This window comes from Rhinatrema bivittatum, chromosome 3, assembly GCF_901001135.1.
Source record: "Rhinatrema bivittatum chromosome 3, aRhiBiv1.1, whole genome shotgun sequence".
Classification (NCBI taxonomy): Eukaryota; Metazoa; Chordata; class Amphibia; order Gymnophiona; family Rhinatrematidae; genus Rhinatrema; species Rhinatrema bivittatum.
In genome coordinates this window covers 370602636-370620893 of record NC_042617.1, presented here as the reverse complement: position 1 = coordinate 370620893, position 18258 = coordinate 370602636, and the positions used below count along the sequence as shown (strand labels likewise).

Genomic DNA, 18258 nt, shown 5'->3' with positions numbered 1-18258 from the left:
TCAAGAGGAGGTTCCTTAGGTTTCAAAGCGGAGCTTTGAAAATATCAGTATTGCATACCAATTAATGAAGACAAACAAAGGAAAAAGCTCGCAAAATCAGCGCTCAACAGCGGATTCTCGCAAATAAAATCTTGATTTCACCAATCCATCTACGTGTTTTATTGCTCCAAAATGGTGGACAAAGAGCTAAGAAGGGCTATAATGCTAACCATAGCAAAGCCCCTGAATTCCAGCCTGGTGATAAGGTCTGGCTGTCTACTAAACATCTGACACTCAAGCTACAATCAGCTCGACTTGCTCCACACTTTGTCGGACCCTTTCGTATCCTCCGATGACTGGGTACACTCACTTACAGTCTGAAACTTCCTCCAGCAATGAAGATTCATAATGCGTTTCATGTCTCGCTACTGAAACCGCTTGTCCTTAGCGAGTTTTCCACCAAGACACCTGATCCGATTCCTATTGATGCAGAAGAAGACATCAAGTAAAAGGTTGATGCCATCCTTGATGTAAGAAAGAGAGGCAGAGTTTGGGAATACCTTCTGTCATGGGAGGGTTACGGACTTGAAGAAAACTCTTGGGATCCTTTGGCTAATATCATGGATAAAGAGATGCTTCGTCAATTCCATCGATCGCATACTCAAAAACCAAGACCAGGTAGGGGGTCTGGAGGGGGCCCTTTGAAGGGGGGTACTGTTGCGTCCATCGGTCTTAGACAGCTTCGACCTCTGTGCCTCACCTTTCTCTCTGCTCTCCCCGCTAGCCTTGGGAAGATGGCTACTGCCGCGTCTGCTTGCCGCTCTCTCCGGCATCCCCGGAACGGCTACGGCAAAGCTATCCGCCATGTTTCTCCTGAGGGCCTCCTAGGGAGCACGCGCGCACACCACCCACGTCTTCATCTATGTCATGGCGGGAACCTCGGGGGCGTCCCCCTCAAGTGATGTCATGCCAACCGGGTATTTAGCCTGCCCTTCGTTTGCTAGCAAATTGAGTTAGCAAGGATTGGAATGCCTCCGGTCTGAGCTACTCTGCTGCTTCCGTGCTGCTGCTGGAAGCTCTCTCTGCCCTTTGGGGTATTTCATCTAACCTGGGTACCTGCTCCTTGGGGGCCCTTTGCTTTCTTTCAGGTGCCTATCTGGGATCAGGTACTCGCTCTTCGAGGGCCTGCGGTCCCTGCCTCGGTGCCTGTAATTCAACTTCTACTATCTGATGGGATCTACATCTCTACAGCTACCAACTTAGTGAGTAATCTAATCTTATTCAGTCTGTCTCATCTATAGCTTAGCACTGGGAACCTGCAACCAGAATTCCCTATACCACCGTGTGCTGCTAACACCTACCATTGTGAGACAGGTCCCTGGACTGCTACAACTGGATCACCTCACTACTGTCACCTCTGGTGGTATCTTCAAGCTGTATAATAAAAGACAAATCTCTGTGTTTGCGTGTCTCGAGTCTAGCCTAGTACTGCGGCTCCTCACAGGGCTCCTCCCCGTGGGCGTGGTCATTACCGCAGTACCCAAGAATCTACTCCAACACCTCAAAACCATAACAGTGTGGTAAGAGAGGCAACCCTAGGGCACTCAGAGTCCTCTCCTCAAATTCTACTTCCCATCACTCTGATCCTGGGCAATGATCGAGTGCACCTCCAGGCCTTTTTTGGATACCAGCGCTGTCAGGAACTTCATTGATAAAGCCATCATTCATAAATTTAACATTGCCACAGTGGCCCTCTGCACTCCTCTTACTGTTTCCGCCGAAGCTCTACCTGGGAGGCTTACCCATGTCACAGCGCCCCTAACAATGATTACTGGTCTCCTCCATCCTTTCTAAAGCGGTTAACCAAGTAATATTGGGGCTGCCATGGCTGATTCAACATCGGCCCCACATCGACTGGGGAACCCTGCAATTGACCAAGTGGACTACTACCTGCCACGAACATTGCTTGGAAATATCTGGCCTCAGGCCCTTAGTCTGCACTGTTCCGTTCTTACGATGCCTGGTTTACCAGCTCCCTTTACCGATTTTGCAGATATATTTAGCAAAAAAGAAGCTAAGTCTTTGCCCCCTCACTGAGAATATGATTGTCCAATTGATCTGATTCCCGGTACGATGCCACCACGTGGAAGAATATACCCATTATCAGCCCCCTGAAACCGGAGCTATGTCTCTTTATATCCAGGATAATCTGGCAAGGGGCTTTATTAGACCCTCTTCATCGCCTGCAGGAGTGAGATTTTTTTGTAGGGAAAAAGGATGGCTCATTACATCCTTGTATTGATTTTGGGGGGCTCAATGCCATCATAAAGAAAAACAAATATCCACTCTAGCTTATCACCAAGCTCTTCGACTGGCTCAAAGGAGCTCAGATCTTCACATTTGGACTTCAGGGGAGTGTATAATTTAGTCCGTATCCAGGATGAGGATGAGTGAAAAACCACTTTCAATACACTGAACGGGTATTATGAATTCTTAGTTATGTCATTTGGACTATGCAATGCCCCCGCATTTTTCCAAGCCATGGTGAACAATATCTTCAGGGACCTCTTGTATTCTCATGACATCGTATACTTGGATGATATCCCCGTATTCGCCAAGACACCTGACCAATATCAAAGACATGTTTGACAAGTTCAATATGCCCAATTTTTACCAAGAGAACAACGTCATCAGAACTTAGTGCAAATGTGTAATCCACTGTCTCTCGCCACACCTCATTCTTAAGGGGTAAATAGTCGCTTGAGCTGCCAATTTTGTGTCTTTCTCTCCTTCCTTTCTTCTTCATGTACCTGGTGGGGGGGGGGGGGAGGGGGGGAGATTGACATGAGTGCTAATGTTAGTGTAACCCATGCCTGTGGCACCAGCAATGCTTATTAGAGAGTAGTATAATTAAAGTATCAGTGTAAGAGCTAATGTAGTGGTGGATTTTAATAGAAATACTCTGTGTTGTATGTGGTATTGGTCGCTTCCTTGTGCCAACAGAAAAATGTGTGTAATTAGAAGTGAACAAAATTATTAAAAAGGGGAAAAACATAAAAGTGATGAAAAAGAAAGTTTTGAACATGGGCAAGATAGTCTTGTTTACAGAAAGGAAACTTGATTAGTATTTAGTAGCATTAGGAATAGTGTATTTTGAGCAGTACTTGCCTGAGTTATCTTCTGGCTTGTAAAAATATTGGTTGATATTCTATAAAAAATATCTGGGTTGGTAGCCAAAAAAATTAAGGCTTTAGCAATTTTCTAATTTTTCTGTGCTTAACAAGCTAGAAAAACCAATGCAGTTGAGATTTTCTCATCAATCTTATTTATTTATTTATTTTTCTCTCCCTCTCTCTGAGTGCACTTATGTTTCCATGTTATTGACCTGTTATGAACCCTGCCCGCGGAGCTAATCTCCGTGAGCAGGCACTTTACCTTGCTGCTGCTGTGCCGGACGCCGCCGAGGTCGGGCCTGCCTATGCGGCTGGAGCCGCGGACTCTGTTGCCTTCGCAGCCTGAAGGCCGCCCATGCTGCCCTGATCTTCACCACGGCCGGAGCCGCAGACGTCTGCCTGCCATAAATGCGGCACGGAGCCACCGCCGACGTCCTGTCTTTCCGGGGGCTGGAGGCCGCATCCCCGAGTCCACCTGGCGGCAGAGCCGCTCTCGGGGCCTCCTGCAGTGGCTGGAGCCGCTGCCGTCATCAGGGCTTGTCTCCAGGCCCAGCCCTGCTGCTACGCACAGACGGTGTTTACTGAAGAGGATGTTGGGGAGGTACCCGTAATGGAGAAGGTTTTCATGGGTAATGATTCAGATGGACTGAATCAAATCATGGTGAACCTAGAAGATGTGGTAGGCCTGATTGACAAACTGAAGAGTAGTAAATCACCTGGACCGGATGGTATACACCCCAGAGTTCTGAAGGAACTAAAAAATGAAATTTCAGACCTATTAGTAAAAATTTGTAACTTATCATTAAAATCATCCATTGTACCTGAAGACTGGAGGATAGCAAATGTAACCCCAATATTTAAAAAGGGCTCCAGGGGCGATCCGGGAAACTACAGACCGGTTAGCCTGACTTCAGTGCCAAGAAAAATAGTGGAAAGTGTTCTAAACATTAAAATCACAGAACATATAGAAAGACATGGTTTAATGGAACAAAGTCAGCATGGCTTTACCCAGGGCAAGTCTTGCCTCACAAATCTGCTTCACTTTTTTGAAGGAGTTAATAAACATGTGGATAAAGGTGAACCGGTAGATATAGTATACTTGGATTTTCAGAAGGCGTTTGACAAAGTTCCTCATGAGAGGCTTCTAGGAAAAGTAAAAAGTCATGGGATAGGTGGCGATGTCCTTTCGTGGATTGCAAACTGGCTAAAAGACAGGAAACAGAGAGTAGGATTAAATGGGCAATTTTCTCAGTGGAAGGGAGTGGACAGTGGAGTGCCTCAGGGATCTGTATTGGGACCCTTACTGTTCAATATATTTATAAATGATCTGGAAAGAAATACGACGAGTGAGATAATCAAATTTGCAGATGACACAAAATTGTTCGGAGTAGTTAAATCACAAGCAGATTGTGATAAATTGCAGGAAGACCTTGTGAGACTGGAAAATTGGGCATTCAAATGGCAGATGAAATTTAATGTGGATAAGTGCAAGGTGATGCATATAGGGAAAAATAACCCATGCTATAATTACACGATGTTGGGTTCCATATTAGGTGCCACAACCCAAGAAAGAGATCTAGGTGTCATAGTGGATAACACATTGAAATTGTCGGTTCAGTGTGCTGCGGCAGTCAAAAAAGCAAACAGAATGTTGGGAATTATTAGAAAAGGAATGATGAATAAAACGGAAAATGTCATAATGCCTCTGTATCGCTCCATGGTGAGACCGCACCTTGAATACTGTGTACAATTCTGGTCGCCGCATCTCAAAAAAGATATAATTGCGATGGAGAAGGTACAGAGAAGGGCTACCAAAATGATAAGGGGAATGGAACAACTCCCCTATGAGGAAAGACTAAAGAGGTTAGGACTTTTCAGCTTGGAGAAGAGACGACTGAGGGGGGATATGATAGAGGTGTTTAAAATCATGAGAGGTCTAGAACGGGTAGATGTGAATCGGTTATTTACTCTTTCAGATAGTAGAAAGACTAGGGGACACTCCATGAAGTTAGCATGGGGCACATTTAAAACTAATCGGAGAAAGTTCTTTTTTACTCAACGCACAATTAAACTCTGGAATTTGTTGCCAGAGAATGTGGTTCATGCAGTTAGTATAGCTGTGTTTAAAAAAGGATTGGATAAGTTCTTGGAGGAGAAGTCCATTACCTGCTATTAAGTTCACTTAGAGAATAGCCACTGCCATTAGCAATGGTTACATGGAATAGACTTAGTTTTTGGGTACTTGCCAGGTTCTTATGGCCTGGATTGGCCACTGTTGGAAACAGGATGCTGGGCTTGATGGACCCTTGGTCTGACCCAGTATGGCATTTTCTTATGTTCTTATGTCGGTGCAGGACAGCTGTCCATGGTCCTGCACAGCTTCCTGCATCCTCTAGGCGCGCGGCCGCGCCTCTCTTCTACATTTAAAGGGCCCACGGCCAGATATGCCCTGGGCCCCACCTAGTGACTATTTCCTGCTTCAGCCCTATAAAAGGGCTATTCCTGCTTTTCCTCGTTGCCTTGCATCGGAGTTCTTCAGCCCTGGAGGCTCCTGCCTGCCAGCGCTCTGACAGGTCTTCCTCTTCTTTGTGGAACTCCTCGTCTAGTCGTCTTGTCATGTCTTCGTTGCCTGAGGTCCCGTCCAGATGTCCTGGTGTCTCGTCGTCTGATGTCCCGCTTCCTGATGTTCCTGGTTCTTTGGTGTCCTTGTTCCAGTGCTCCGGAGCCTTCTGTTCTGCTGTCCGTGGTTCTCCAGGTGACGCAGCTCCGTCTTAGGAGATGCTGGCAGTGGACTGGTGTCCTGTGCTCCTGAGCTGTCCTGTCCTGCCAGCCTTTGTGGTGCTTCGGATGACATCGGCTTCATCGTCGAAGTCCCGCCTCGACTGGATCCTCTCCTGCGCTTGTCCTGCTCTCCTCGTGGTCCATGACCGGCCTCCTTGGGCTGTGTAGGGCGCCTAGTGGGACAGGGTGGTCCGCGACCAGCCCATTGGGTCCACCCGTGAAGGTGGGCTGAGTAGGGCACCCTGAGAGACAGTGCCAATGTCTTCCTTCCCAGCTTCTCATCTCGTCTGGATGTTGTTCAAGTTCTTCGTCTTGTCTCTGATGCCGTCGCATCAGCCTTGGTGTCATGTCTTCATCAGCCTTGGTGTCATGTCTTCACCTTCGTCATGGTATCACGTCTTCGTGTCAAGGCCTCTGTCTGCCCTCATCCTCAGGCCGGCCTTCTGCTCCATGCCGATCCAAGTGGCAGGTCTGAAAGGGCTTAGAACGGTCGGAGGACCGTTCCCCTACCAACATCATCTTGTTGTTGGCGCTGGGAGCTTGCAGGCCCGGCAGAGGGTAAGACTGTGTCTCTGTCATCCTGGGACATGTCGCCAACCCTCGGTTCGGTCCTGGATCTGTCTGGGGTCGGGATGAGGTCCAAGGGCACACTAAAACACCCGCAACACAACATGTCCATTGTCTTTTTTTATGAAAATGTGTATGTTAAATTGTAATCATCTTAGAATGATCAGTATTTATGATAGGCAGAATATAATTTTAAATAAATAAAAATATAGTCTGCATTTTCTTTTTTTGTCACAGAAGTTTTTACCTGCTCCTTTAGGCTTCTATCTCAGTCAAACTAGACCTGGGATCTAGCAATATGAGCCTTCATTTGCAACTATCTGAGGATTTTTCCTCTAATATCTCCTCTTAACCTTCTTTAGTTCAGTCACTCTACGAAAGTCCTCAGCTAAGGACAATGCACCAGGGATCCTGAAGGAATTTGTGCCCTAAACCCAGCCACTAGGTGTCACTGTTGCAAAATGACTATGATTCTATCCTCCAGAGGTGAATGCTGCCTCCACGCCATTCCCAGTCCTAGTCATCCTGAGGAGTGGAAGAACTGAGCCAAGAATCAAACCCAGGTCCCTCTGTATTGTCACCAAGTCATCAGGCCAGCTCTACAGCCTTTATCTGACTTTAAAATACTAAAGCACAGTGTCACTGCCTAGAATCTGTACAGAGCACCATTACCAATGCAAAATCTTTTGATTAAATATAGTCTCAAAGTACACATACTGTAACAATTGTAATTTTCTATGAGTAACTATGTGCTTAACAAGTAAAAAAATAAAGTATGTTTCTTTGATTTGTACTATTCAAATCTAATTTATTCCTAGGGGACCTTCGTTTTCAGTTTTTCTTTTATTTTTACAGGAATGTATCAGTATTCATTACAAAAAAACAAAACTGGGAAAAAATTAGCAGAAATAAATTACTTGACATTTCTATGAATAAATATTTTTGTTCTTGTTGATAAACTTCCAGGAAAAATAAAATAAAACAAAGGTCCTTATTTATTCCCCAAGCACACTGTACTGTTAGGATGAGCTTTGCTTTGCACTACTAAACACAGGACATTTTTTCGTTTTAATAAGGGTTTAGATAAATAATCCCAAATCCCTATGGGCCTCATTAAAGCAGTCTCATAAAAAATTTATACTTGTAGATGAGTTTGACTAAAAGTGTCTACCTTGCAATTTGAGCTCCTGCTGACTCTAGTAGCCTTAAGGTAGCTGCTATTCAAATTCACATGTCCCTTGTTATTTGTAATTTTTTAAGGCAGCCTATTACAATGAATCATTCTTGAACAAGTCAAATTAAAAATTTTCTACAAACCACAATAAACTCAGTTTCAAATACACACATTTACAAAAACATGCCTTATTACTACGATTTGCAGAAACAAGTTTTGTCCTCCAGAATTTAATATGCTAGGAACAGCATATTTGAAAATTAAAAAAACAAATAGCAGAGAAGAGGAATATATAACTATCTTTATATCAGCAATATATTAAATCTGAACAAAGACTACAAAATGCTGTTCTATAGTGGCTTTTTCCACAGGCTGGTAACTTTTGGAGTTGTATGAAGCGTTGAGATTTTGTTATTATGGATACTTTGCTGACCTTTACCTCAGAGCTCTATCTATAAGGGCTGTGGAATAGCAGTGTTTTGTCTCCTGATGTCAAAGTTCCAATTATCCATTTTGGGGATAATTTTGTAACTGCCCGCCTAGATTTCAAATCAAACAGGTGCATAAGTTACATCAAAGTGAACTTAAGCACCTAAATCAGAGTTTTCCAAATTATGGCCATTAACTCCAAATGGAGGTCACAAAATAAAAGAATGGGGTCAGAAAATAAAAGACTGTTCCCTTTCCACATGGACCTCCAATTTGACCTCGACTAACAGCAGTGGTCTACACAAGGCACAGACTGCTGCTACTATCCCTGCTGCATCTAGTGCTACTTTCTGATTTTGGGTGAGTGGGGAGGAGAGATGAGAGGGAATGAAGGTCTGCTATTTTGTTTTAGTCGTCATGTGGGGGTCATGTGAAAATTCAAGTGTTAAAATTGGATCATAATGTCCCCATTGTTGTTCATCCTATCATTGGAACCACTAGTACATATCATTCAACAGACCCTGGATATCTATTCCACATACAAAGGGCAGACGCTTCCAAAAACATTTCTATTCGCAGACGATATTCTTCTTTTTGTCCCACAAGCAACTACACACCTTCCAAAAATTCTGGAGATATTTGCCTCCTTCGGAAAACTTTCAGGGCTCAAACTGAACTTGGACAAATCTAAGGTGTTGGATACTCTGGGTCATCTGCAAGTTAATTGGACAGATCTCCCCATGCGATGGGGAGTAAGTAAAATATGCAGCCAAGCCGTACATTTTACTTTAAGAAATTAGCGCCTACCCAAAGGTAGGCGTTAATTTCTGCCGGCGCCAGGGAAGTGTACAGAAAAGCAGTAAAAACAGTTTTTCTGTGACCCTCCGACTTAATATCATGGCGATATTAAGTCGGAGGCCCCAAAAGTTAAAAATAAAAAAATAAAAACATTTAAAATGGGCCCGCGGCTTGCAGGTTGACAACCAGATGCTCAATTTTGCCGGCGTCCGGTTTCCGAACCCATGGCTGTCAGCGGGTTTGAGAACAGACGCCGGCTAAACTGAGCGTCAGCTGTCAAACTCACTGACAGACGCCGCTTCCGTCAAAAAAGAGGCACTAGGGACGCTCTATTGTCCCTATCGCCTCTTTTTACTGTGGGCCCTAACTTAAATAAATTAAGTTACTGAATCGCACGCACAGGAGAGTGGCCTGTGCGCTCGCCCGCTCTCCTGCATGGTTTACTGTATCGGCTCGTATATGAATCTGTGATTTTGGAAACCACATCTGTTTTCAAAATCCCATTGTTGTACTTTTTAACGAGAAGGGTTTCATTGATTCCGAGTATTGTGATAGTGGGAACTGGATTTGTGATGACAGTGCAATGTCATCTCTGCACATGTCCACATATGGAGCTACAGTGATGTCATTGAATCACATGTCCCCACAACATTAAAAGCTAGATTTTCAATATCACTGTACTACATTAAAATAAATAAAATAGGACTTTATTTAAACAAACTTTTGGAAATTGCATCTTCATATATGTTATTGGTGTTAGAATACAGTAATATTTGTTTAAAATACTCTGCAATAATTCCTTAAAACCTTTGAAGACTTTTGAGACTGCAAGATGAAATGCACTTTTACAGGACTGATCTGAAAAGAGACCACCAATAAGTATATATTTTTTCCATTAGTCCTTATTAGGTACATTTAAGGAAGTTAATTGTCTCCAACAAAATACAAGGAATGTGGCCTTGAGGGGAAAAAAGGAAACTGTCCAAATGTGGATCTGGCCAATTTTTCATAGACTGGTCCTAACAGCCACATATCTTGCAGATGGGGAGAATCTTTTCTTTTATGAATGTATCTCTGTGAGCCGCCTTAAGAGCTGTGGATTAAAGTACTAGATATGAATTTTGTAAATAAAAGTTTTGAAAAATGATTAACTGATTAAGGTAGAAAATCATCACAATCTTAGGAAGGAACTTAGGATCTATTCATGACACCATCTTGCTATGATTAAATTTAGCAATTTGTTCAAAATCTGATGGTCAAGAATTGGATGGAAACCCCTATTCTCTTTGAAATCAGAAGGTATTCAAGTAAAAACCCAATCCTCTTTCCCCTGATGGAACAAGTTCAACCACATTGGCCTCTAAGAGGAGGCAAGTTTCTTTTGCTGCACTTCCTGATGCTGAGAAGCAGACCAAGAGCTTCTTGGTGGGCAATTTGGCAAGTTTCCCAAGAGACATAATCTGTAGTCATTCCTGAGTATGCTCAGAGCCCATGTGTCAGAGGTTACACTTGGCCAATGGTTTATATTAAACTTCAGCCTTCTCTAGACAGAAAGGTCCTCCAGCATGGATATTGGGATCCTAACCATACCCCCTCCTTTATCCAGTCAAAACCCTGTCCCAGGTTTTGGCTGGGATGCTGGCTGTGGTTTGGGGCTTTCTGCTGTCTGGGATGAAAGTGAGATCCCTGCTGTTTATGGGGTCAAGAGGGCTGAGGATAACGTCTCCTCAGTGGATAGAAAGGCCTCCTCAGCACCCCATTTGAATATCTCCTGGATAAGGAAGCTGTCTCTCAAGTGGCAGTGGAGAGAGTCCCAGACCATGTGGGAGGACTTCAGTGACCGAGAAGCACAGCGGCCGTCTAAGCCGCCGAAGAGAGGTACTCGGCGTCGGGGCCTGCTGGAGCAGGTAAGGGGAGCCGGCTGCGGGAATCACGGGCGTGATTCCCAACACACTGCACCTCAGAAAAGATGCAATTTAACTTGAAAAGGTACAGAAAAGGTACCAAAATTATAAAGTGGATGGAATGGCTCCCCTATGAAGAAAGGCTAAAGAGGTTAGGACTGTTCAGCTTGGAGGTGAGATATGATAGAGTTCTATAAAATCATGAGTGGGGAGGTCACATGACATGGAAGAGGAGTAGGATGTGTTCCTGCAGAGCTAAGTCTTCCCTCCCTCTGGAGAGCTCTTATTTTTTCGTTTTTCCTTTCTCTGACAATTGATCTAAGAAAAGACCCTACGCTACCTAATGTAGACTTTTTGTTTTTAAGAAGTTATATCACCTAAGTGGATGGCAGCAAAACCCCAGAGACGCAGCCTGGATAAATTTCGGCAAACTGAGCTAAAGATGGGGCTGGCGGCTAGCGCACCTCCATCTCCTGAGTAGTGGAACGGAAAAGTTACTGAAATAGTGGAGGCAGTAGTGTCAGCGCTAGATGCTAAACTTGATAAACTCTACCAGAGATTTGAGGAGATGAGCCAGTTACTAACAGATTTCACAGTCTGGCTGCAGGAAGCTGAATCATGAATAACAACGGTAGAACACCGCATTACCCAACTAGAGGCCCAAGTGATTAAGCTAAAGTCTGAGACGGAGAAGCAAGCAAAAAAAAAATAAAAATGATGATCTTGAAAACAGATCCCGAAGGGGAAATCTACGATTCATCGGTTTCCCAGAAAATATTAGAGAAGTAGATCTAGCAGAGCTATCGGCTCCCACAGGTACTGGATCTCCCCACCAAACATGGTGTACTCAAGAGTGGAACGAGCTCAACGGTTGGGCCAAAAGCTGGTAAGCAGGACCAGACCACAACCGATCATAGTGAAATTCTTAAATTCGGTGCATAAAATGAACATATTGTTGGCATATAGGAAGAAAAGTTCTTTGGAATATGAGGGTGCCTCGATATTGATTTTCCAAGAATACTCTGCGTTGGTGGTGGCACAACATAAAATTTTACCTCGATTTGTGCGAAATTGATAAACCATAAAGTGACCTTCATGCTGCAATTCCCAGCCAGATTAAAGGTAGCCTGGCAGATTGAGACCCGCATTTATGATTCTGCAGAAGCAGCGATGCAATTTGTGAATATATTAGACTCACAGCCCGGAGAGTGAGTCTTATTATGTCAATGTAAGTTTTTGTTTTGAGTTGGACAGTTGGCATGTTGGAAAAAGTGATGTGACTCACAAAAGCTGCGGCCTTTTCCTCTAAGTACATTCAGTGGAAGGGCGTTATATTGCCATGGATATTACAGAGGATTGGAACCTACCCACATAAAAGAAAAAAATTAACAATTACAGATACTGCCCTAACACCAAATGGCTCTAGAACTTGCTCGTACACTGACCTACATAGGGTTCTTAATGCATAGCTGCCGCCAGCAAAGGTTCCTTGAGCGACTACCATCTTGACACCTCTGGCAACCCGGGGACTTGGTTCTCTAATTCCACCTTACAAGCTTCTGACTCACCAGCTATGAATCTAAAAAGCCGCATCTTTAGTTCTAGAAGGCCTCAAGGTTTGATCCATGGAGTATTCCTCAAATGACTGAAGATTTCTTGCTCAAGGGACCTGGCCATCCTGGCAGTCGAAAAAATATATGATCTGACTTTGTTGCATAGTAAACACAATGGTTGGTGTTTTTTTGGGGGGGTTCTCTCCTTTTCCTTTCGTCTTTCTCTATGTCTTCCTTCACTTTTTCTCTGGGGGGGGGGAATTCCTCATGCAGGCGGGTGACATAGTTCTCTATGTTTAGAGATGAGGTGGGAGGATGTAGTGAGGGGGTTACAGGGAGAGAGGGAAATGGATGGGGGAGGTTTTAGGAGTAATGATAGTAATTTGATTTGTTTGGATCCTGGCCTTAGGGAAGCACCACACCGTAGTATTATATTTGATAATAGGCTTGGGTTTAGGCTGGGAGGCCCAAGTCAAAGGCCATGGATAGCACCTATTGGTTATTTCTCTCAATGTTTAGACTTATAAAATATCACAGATTTTGGTCCTGGAATTTATCTGGTATAGGCTCAGTACTTAAGACGTACAAGATTTTACAACCACTGCAAAGTCATCCTGTACATATAGCTCTATTACAGGAGACAAAGTTAGTAGAGCATCAAAAACTTAGTTGAATGTGGATAAGCCAGGTATTTTCAGCACAAGCCCCCTCCAGGACTGCAGGTGTCATGATATTGATTGGTAAACAAGTTCCTTTTCAAGTAGAGCAAGTGCTATCTGATAAGGGCAGATAGCTCATTCTTATTTGTCAGATTCATGGACAGGATTTTACTATTTGCAATATATATATGCACCCAATGTCTATAGCTATGTTTTCTTTACTCGTCTCCTAACCCTGTTAGCAACTCAAGCAAAAGGTCATCTCTTGATAGGAGGCAACTTTAACTGTGTACTGGACTCCATACAAGATAGGTCAACTAAGCGAGCTGGGCCAGGTGATTCTGTAACAAAAGGAGTATCTTTGGTTTGTCGTACCTTAGGGATGTTAGACGTATGGAAAACACTCCATCCGACAGATATTGAATATACGCATCTTTCCCGCGTTCATGTTACGGGATCCCGTATAGATTATATACTGGCTCGAGAAATTGATTTTGCTCAGATACTCTTTACTGTCCTGGGACCCTTAGAAATCACAGATCATGCTCCAGTGATTGCGGAATTTCTCCTCGACTGAGGAGGTTTCCGCATTACCTATATAGTGACACGGGATTCCGTACCTTTCTAGCTCAAAAATGGGAATCATACTCCATTACTAATGAAAATCATAAATCCCAACCTCTTTTGTTCTGGGAAACAGCGAAGACTGTTTTAAGAGGAGACATACTAGCCTATATAGCGACACGTAATAAAATTTTACTACACCAAATCCGCAATTTAGAGGCGAAGCTGAAAAAGCAAAACTTTGCTTTGAAAGACTACCCACTAAAACTATTAAATCCTTACTTGTTACCATACAATATGAGTTAAATTCCTTATTACACTTAAGAGCACAAAAAACCTCTTTGTATTTTAAAGCTAAGTATTATCATTATGGTAACAAGTCACAGAAGATTTTAGCAAATATGACAAAAACTTGGGGTGGGCAGAGACATATCTTGGCTATGCGGTCCTCCACAAGCTCAATGGTGAATACTGATAAGGAGATGTGTAAGATTTTTTGCACATATTATCATACCTTACATAAGGCAGATCCCGTTGATCATCTATCCCTCTAAGAATACTTAGCTTATTCAGGTTTGCCTCGCCTCTCTACATCTCAGCTAGCAGCTTTGAACCAAGCAATTCGGACCTAAGAAATACACGACAATATAAAAAAAGCTAAAGTGCTTAAGACCCCAGGCCCCAATGGATATCTGGCTGAATTTTATAAAATACTCTTACCATGCATCTTATTACCTTTAAGTGCTATGTTGGATGATCTCATTTCTTATCCAAACTCCTCCTTTTATCAGAACATGGCATACATCACCATCATACCTAAGGAAAATAAAGACCCAATTTGACCAAATCATATCGCCCCATTTCCCTTCTTAACTTTGATGTTAAACTGTTAGCTAAGATTATGGCAAACCGACTATCCACTATGTTGCCCCCTTATATGTGATGACCAAGTTGGTTTTGTTAAGGAGTTCATGTTCATAAAATATTATCCTCATTAGAAACTTGTCCTTGGCAAGACATAACCTCCATGCTGATCAGCTTTGATGCTGAAAAAGCATTCAATCGGGTCAGCTGGTCCTTTATTTTTGCCATGTTAGACTCCTTGGGTATCACTGGTTACTTTCGCCGAGCATGGACAGCATTATACCATAATCCTAAGGCCTCAGTGCTGGTCAATGGGACTCTGTCGACACCCTTTGAATTACATCGGGAGACTCATCAGGGCTGCCCCTTATCCCCACTGATTTTTATCCTCACCTTAGAACTTTTGTTAAACTATATTTAGTAATAATCGCAGTAAGGGAATTTGTCCACGGCCAGGTGAAACAGCACCCTATAAACTAGTATCCTTCACTGATAATCTCCTTGTTCACCTTTGTGCCCCACAGACCTCCTGGGAAGCTTTAATGCAGGAATTTTCCCACTATGAACAAGTAGCAGGCCTGAAATTAAATTTGGGGAAATCTGAAGCTCTATTAACTATGCCTGAAGCACCCACATTGATTCCAGAAGATTTTCCGATTCCCCAGGCCGCACACTCAATAAAATACCTTGGAATTATAATTCCTTGAATGCCGACCCTGACGCAGTCCCTAAATTATAGAGCCATTTTGAGGAAGACTAATACCCAGCTCCAACTTTGGCAAGATTTGTCACTTACTTTGGTGAGGCAGATAGCATTATACCAAATGATGGTTCTTCCTCAGTGGTTATATGCGATGCAGTTACTCCCAGTATACTGGTCTAAATGAGAGCTCTAGGAAATGGATGCCCAGGTGAGACAATTCTTGTGAAGAGGTAAAAAACCTTGAGTAGCCCAGTTAAAACTTTGCTACCCCAAAAAATATGGGGGCTGGTGTCTAGCTAACTTAAAACCTTACAATGTGGCTTGCCAATTGCACCATGTCGCGGACTGGATTATGAGCACCAACTACTATATTCCTTTGGCTGTTGAGCACCTTCAGGTTAAACCTTTACGGCTTCCTTATGTCTTACACAAAACACCTCAAGTACTCCCATTTCATCTTTGCCATAGTGGTTTGATAAGACCTACCCTAGCAGCCTGGTGCTGGGTTTGCCGGAAACTGCAGTTCCCTAAATGAGTCACTAATTTTTTTTACCTCTTCTGGGGAACAAAGATTTTATACCCGGCATGCACAACAAGACATTTTTGAATTGGTATGAAAGGAGCATCCGAGCTATAGCTCATGTGGTGGAAAACTCCAATATTATGCACTCTTTTCAGACCCTACAGGAGAATTATGGTCTCCCATCCCAACATCTTCACGCATATTTGCAAATACGCCACTATGTACAATCCTTAACTTTACTTGACCCTCATAACCACGCTTGGGAACTTCTCTCGGACTTTTTGGATATGGATGACCCCACTCGACATAGGCTATCCTTTTGGTATAAGTTGTTAAATAAATATCAATCTCCTCTTTGTTGGGATGCCATTGTGGATAGCTGGAATAGGGTCTTGGGAACCAACTTAACCTCTGCCTATTACAAAGGGTGCTTTGCATGTGCACAGCCCCTTTTAGTACACACTCCCCTTCAGGAGCTTCAATTTAAATTTTTACACAGGTTTTATGTTGCTTCCACTCAGACCCACAAAATGAGAAACTTAGGTAGTAGGCAATGTCTTAAATGTGGTGACTCTCGTGGTACACTTGGGCACCAGTTTTGGTCATATCCGCGTATTCGCTCGTTTTGGCACTGTGTGAACCATTATTTGCATACAGTGTAAATGTATTTCTCTGGGATGACACTAGGAGTATCTCATTCCCTAATAAATATGTGAAATGGTGGTGTAGATTAATGATATTACTTGCAAAAAAACTATGTTTTACAAAAATTGATTTCCCAAGACCCACCCACAATAACGCAATTTTGTAATTTGATCCATCAAACTTGTATTTTAGACAAGTACATAGAAAAAAACTGAATGGTTTAAAAACAAAATAAATTTTATTAAGTGCTGGGAAGTATACCTTTACTCTTTGTCCCCTATGGCCCGGGGTTTAGTTCTTAATGACCGACCTACTGATTAGTCTTAGTTTAATCTCTCTTTCTGTGACTAACCTACTGAAGCTAGACTGTGGTACTTATATGTCATTTACTTGGATTTTTCAGGATCTTATACCTTAGGGGTGGGTGGGAGGGATGTGCAGTATGGCACTCCTTTTCTTTAAATTGAGTGTATTATTCTTTTTGTTACGTGACCTACCAGTTTGCAGAACAACTTCTTGTAGGCGCTTATGGACATTTGTAGACATAGTACTGGAATGCACTAGAATATTATTGTTTGCTTGATTACCTGTAAGTTAGGTAGCACTACACTGTTCATGCAAAATGAAAATACTTGTTTTGTTTACTTGTGTTTGTTAAATTCTTTAATGCTCAATAAAAATGATTTAAACAAAAAAAATCATGAGTGGAATACAATGTGTGAATGTGAATAAGTTATTTACTTTTCTAAAAAATTATGAGGTCCATATTCAAAAGCCATTTACTGTTTATTGAATTCAAAAGCCATAATCTGTTTATTGAATTTTAACAAAGAAGAAAGCAAATACTGCTTGGGAGCTTTAGCTCTGAGCTCTGCAAACACATTCTATGAGTGACAAACATAAAAATCAAGACACTGTCCCATCTTCCCACCAACTCCCCTGCCTTTCGTAACAGTATACTTACTGGTAACCAAAATGCCAAGAACACTAGATAAAGAATGTCATTAGGCATAAAGGGGTAGATTTTATAAAGTTGCGCACATGCATACTTTTGTTCGCGCACCAGGCGTGAACAAGAGTACGCGGGATTTCAATAGATACGTGCATAGCCGCATGCATCCATTAAAATCCAGGGTCGGCGCACACAAGGCTGCTCAAAATCAGCAGCCTGCGTGCACCAAGCCGCACGGCCTGCCTCCGTTCCCTCCGAGGCCGCTCCGAAATCGGAGCGGCCTCGGAGAGAACTTTCCTTCGGCCTCCCCCACCTTACCCACCCCCTCGGCCCTATCCACACCCCCCCCATCTTTGTCGTGAAAGTTACGCCTGCTCGTAACTTGCACTCGCCGGGCCGGCTGCCAGCGCGCCATGTTCCAGTCCGGGGGCTGGTCCGGAGGCCGCCCCCGGATAACGCGCCGGCCGCATCACGCCCTCTGACACGCCCTCCCCAGGAAAGGCCCGGAACTTACGCGCGTCCCGGGGCTTTGCGCGCACCGGAGCCTATGCAAGATAGGCTCGGCGAGCGCAGGGGGGGTTTGGGGTAGGTTTTCGAGGGTTACTCACGTAACCCTCTGAAAATCTACCCCAAAGTGTTCAAGACCATACTTCAAACTCAAGATAGTAAAGAGGAGATGTTAGGCATCCAAACATCTAATGTTTTCTTCTTTCCTCTAAGGGTATTCATTTTCCCAACATATAATTCCATAAGTAAAAGGCTGTGTACTGAATTATTACAGAATGTAAAAGAAGACTTCAACTCCTGACTCCAATAATGAAGTATCACTATTTTAGTCAAGAGAAAAACTTTTGCAATCCATAAGTTTTGAGCTGCTGTGTGTCGATCCCCCTGTGGCATACACCCAAAAATTGCAACCATAGCAATTGTAAAGTAAGGACATTTTCAACATACTGTTAAATATGTTTCCAAAACAATTGAATTTTTTCA

General features: G+C 43.2%; 1 protein-coding gene across 3 annotated transcripts in view; it reads right to left on the bottom strand.

The window, feature by feature from the left end:
* UBE3D (ubiquitin protein ligase E3D) overlaps positions 1-18258 on the bottom strand; it is a 400519-nt gene that overhangs the window by 180482 nt on the left and 201779 nt on the right. The window contains exon 9 of one of the 3 annotated variants that reach the window (XM_029595536.1): positions 14317-14397. The exons of the other annotated variants lie outside the window; for them this stretch is intronic. Within the exon in view, the coding sequence (XP_029451396.1) occupies positions 14319-14397 (79 nt within the window). The 3' untranslated portion in view covers positions 14317-14318. The remainder of the gene's footprint in view (positions 1-14316; positions 14398-18258) is intronic. 3 annotated transcript variants of the gene reach the window in all.